Here is a 4,089-nt window from a genome sequence, read left to right as displayed (position 1 = left end):
GTCAGCTGGAAACCAGCGGCTGCATCACTAAATATTCTCTATGAACACGTTGAACACTTTCTACCAGCATTCCTGTCTCCACCGTTTACAGTAGCGGCATCATGGTGATGTTCCTCATTGTTCTCCATTAAAACAAGGAGCTGACTGAAGCAGCTGCTCGTCATCGATTCATTCAGTGCAGAAGAAGAGTCACGTCACGCGTTAATGCCTCCTTTAATGTGAACAGAGTCTGAAGCAGGAAGCTGAACCTCCTTCATGACACCTGTGATCTCTGCTGGAGCTTTGGTTTGTGTCGGGCCGGCTACACAAAGGAAGCCTGGATATGTTGAACTGGCTTCGTGGTTCAGCCCTCAGGTCAAGTGTGTAACACTGATGATCTTGTAATAATTTATTGTGTAGACTTCTGGTCCAGGCATTCATGTGGAAGTTACTTCAACACAGACCAGGAACAGGACAGAGACCCCATCTGTTGACCCAGCCTCCAAATTCCTAAATCCCAATCCAGTCAAATATTTGTGGGATGCATGGGAACACCCCTGATCCATGGAGTTCCACCCTGCAGCCCACAGGACCCACTGGATCGACTGCCACAATACATCAGAGCGGTTCTGGTGGTTCTACTGATGTGGCTGACCAGCGTGTATGGCTACAGTTGTGCAAAAAGACATGGCTCCAAAAACAAAGATGAAATAAAAAGACTAACAGTGGAGTCATTTCAAAGCGACACCACGTCATCAGCGCACAGATGGAGCGAAGACAAGCCAACGCTGAGAGCTGTGGAAACAATCCCACACTGTCTGTCTGTGCCTCACCAGTACGGCCTCGGACAGGCGATCCTCTGCGACGTGACTTTGCAGATCAGCAGGCAGTTACATGGACAGCGAACATACTTCTTCCCGACAGGAGCGTTCTTTATCGGCTGCCGACAGAAGAGAGAAGACGCGTCAGAAACACAACGAGGTTCGGCTGATCTCAGCGGCAGACGTTTTGAGGATGAGATGATGGAAAGACTTCCTGAGCCAAGAACGATGCTGAAATGTGACGCTTGCTACAACAATCGGATATTTCTAATACTTTTTTTTTTTTTACCCAGACAATTTAATCTTTTTTGCTTTTATTATGATTTATTGGACGCTTTACTTTATTCTTCAAGAAAAACAAGTTGCCACTCTTCATCTGTGTGGAGTGGCTGCAGGTGGAACACTGCAACCAAAGACTTAGACTTTTTCATGCTTTAAGTGTTAAACAGTGAGTTTTTGGGTCATTCCACTTCAAAAAAATCGACTAGAACCTGAAAAAGTTGTCACCTAACCCCCTCAGAATCCTGTGGAGGCACAATAACTTTAGTTCATTTAATGGAGATCTGCAAAACGTACCTGACTGTATTAAAAAAAAACGTTGACAGAAGGAATCCTGTCAGCAGCAGATCATGTCATTAAACTGCTGCAGCAACAAAACTGCTGTTAAAACTATGACACATCCCATAATACTGATGCTCAGAGCTGGTTACAGAGGACATGAACAGAACCAGGTCCAGTGTACAGACGGAGACACCTGGATGGATGTGGAACTGATCTGGTGTCAGGTTCTAGCAGAACCCAGATGTGTTCTTCCTCCTAAATGTCATGTGTCTATCTGCTGTTCTGATGAAGTTCTGAGGCTCAGAAATGATGGAAAAAGTCCATTAAGGTGATCAATCTGGACCCTCCTCTGTGGACTTCAAGGACCTGAACCTCTGGAACATTCACAGTCTGAAGGTAGAACTCTGGTCAGTAGATGAAGGTGCTGCAGATACAGAACCAGATGTTCTGAGGAGGCAGACACTGACTGAACTTTCATGGATTACTTGCTGATTGTGTCGCTCCGTCAGAGAGCTGTGAGAGGCAGAACTGGATTTTAGAGACGCTGTGATTGACTGTCTGAACGTGACTCACCGTCGCCTCGTTGCAGATGCTGCACTTCACCACATGCTGGTGCGTCTTCCCCTCCACGGATATGGCCGTCTGACAGACTCGGCAGCTGATGACGGGAGCGCTGCTGCTGTCCGGGCTGCCCTGTGGCGAGTACGGAGGCGGGGGCTCGCCTGGTGCCACCGAGCTGGGGAACGGCGCCAAACCTGGGGGACGGACGACCAGCAGAAAACGACTCAGTAACGCCGAGACACAGATCAGCTGCTCAAAGTGACACGGTTCAAGAGCAAAAATGTGTTTAGCAAATAAGAAGCAACACTGTTTGCTGTCCGCAGGGCGACATGACTAGAGTTTTGCTTGTGTCACCCACTAAATAAACAGTTCAGGAGGCAGCATGTGTCAGAGTACTGAGGCTGTGAGGTGTGGTGGCTCATAACATCACTACGTTTGTGCTCAGAGGCCCGGTTTTATCAGAGCGTACACAAACAGAAAGTCCGTTTTACAGTAGCTGTAATGGTGATAAAGAGTTTGGGTGGCATCCAAAAATCACAATAAACCTCCGCCGTGTGTCCTGTTAACCAGCGACGAGTCTCATATTGGTCAGCAAACATCGAAAGTCGATTACATCCGTTAATGTGACGCTATCTGTGTGTGCCGCTGCCAAAGGCCAAAGCTTGTCAGGAGCAATAGGAGGAGTTCAGAGGCAACAACAGGAGAAGACAGTGACTGCACAGATAAACAGAGCAATAAAAGACGGAGAGAAACGTGACTGTAAAACTGAATTATTGCTTTTTATTTGCATTTTGAATTTGTTTCTGTCTAATAATCCTCCAGTCTATAATATATCAGAAAGCTGTAATTTGTGGCCATCACATGCTGCCAAAGGCCGAAATGGCATTTTTTAATCATTCATTTTTATAAAAACATTAAATTAGTCAATGCACAACTACATTGCAGAAAAGCAGCAGACTGTCATGAATACGAGGCTGGAAACTGCTAACGTTTGGGTTTTTTGCTTAATAAAAGACTAATTCATTAATAACCTGTTTGTTTGTCAATTTAAAAATCTACTCATGTGATTTGCTGCAATTACATGAATAAATGAGAAACCAGAGCAAACGTGGGGCGGCTGCTCATGATGTAAACCACCAAACAAACTGACCTCAATCCAGTTTTATAACCTGTCCAGCGTTCATGTGGTGACTGTGGACGAGCAGCACATTGTCCAAACACCAGCTGGACATCACTGTGATGCAGCAGCTTACAAACGTTCAGTAGCTTCAGTCAAGGACATTAAATGCATGTAAAGTACATCTTTATGGGCTAAATCTCCTCTGGCTGTCTGTTAACGCCGCTGTGTGCAGCTAACGTTAGCCAGCTGGCTAGCTTACAAACAGAAACCAGCTGACTGTTGTTTACCGGAGCCTCAGAACGAACCGACGTGCAAAAGCCGGTAAATTAACGTGCGTCGTTCTGAACGCGGTGGCAAACCGAACAGCGGACGTACTCTGCGGTTTGGACAGATATCCATGCGAGCCTCCCCCGGGGGAGAAGCCGTTGGTCCCGTCGTGCTGCTCGGACAGCAGCGGCGACCGTTCCCCGTCCGCCATCGCTCCCGCCGCACCCGAGCCTTTCAAAACGACCGCAGGAAGAGTGTGCGCAGCGGTGGGGAGTCCTCGGATCCCCGGGGCAGGTTTCTGGAAGGGTCGGTGCGCAGCTTTCAGCCTCTGAGTCCCTAAGTTCGGCTTCCTGACATTCACATGACGCGGCGAAAACACTCAGCGACCGCGGAAGCGAAGCAACAAAAACATCGGTCACATGACTGTGGTCTGCGTCACGACGGTGACGGACAGCGGGCTCAGCCAATGAGCGGGCTCGGGGCTTGATGGGCGGGGCCAAGGGCGCTGATTGGACGGCGTTTCAATAGGAATCAGGAAGTGCCTTTGCTGGGTGCAGTTTTGCAGATTTTTGTTTTGTGAATTTTGAACAATGCACGTTTTGTTTTGGTTTTTACTTTTTGCACACAGGATATTTTTCATTGTGTTCATTTTTACATTATAGTAAAAACAGATAAATAATTCAAAATGTTTTTACACTGCACATTTGAAATGAAGAATGAAATGAAAAATACTTTATTTATCCCAGAAGGGAAATTCAATCTTGTAAAAGCTCACTTTTT

The 4,089-nt window shown here is 46.9% G+C and overlaps 1 protein-coding gene across 1 annotated transcript in view; it reads right to left on the bottom strand.

Annotated features, from left to right (window-relative positions):
- The window catches only part of LOC103375504 (transmembrane protein 55B-A-like), an 8,709-nt gene extending 5,107 nt beyond the window's left edge, over nucleotides 1-3,602 (bottom strand). The window contains exons 1-3 of the mRNA XM_008305804.1: nucleotides 3,418-3,602; nucleotides 1,935-2,116; nucleotides 813-919 (exon numbers count right to left, since the gene is read on the bottom strand). Of these exons, the coding sequence (XP_008304026.1) occupies nucleotides 813-919; nucleotides 1,935-2,116; nucleotides 3,418-3,520 (392 nt within the window). The 5' untranslated portion in view covers nucleotides 3,521-3,602. The remainder of the gene's footprint in view (nucleotides 1-812; nucleotides 920-1,934; nucleotides 2,117-3,417) is intronic.
- Between the last annotated feature and the right edge of the window lie 487 nt (nucleotides 3,603-4,089).

Source organism: Stegastes partitus, unplaced genomic scaffold (assembly GCF_000690725.1).
Source record: "Stegastes partitus isolate 25-593 unplaced genomic scaffold, Stegastes_partitus-1.0.2 Scaffold2632, whole genome shotgun sequence".
In the NCBI taxonomy this organism is placed as follows: domain Eukaryota; kingdom Metazoa; phylum Chordata; class Actinopteri; family Pomacentridae; genus Stegastes; species Stegastes partitus.
This window is presented reverse-complemented; position numbering and strand designations above follow the sequence as displayed.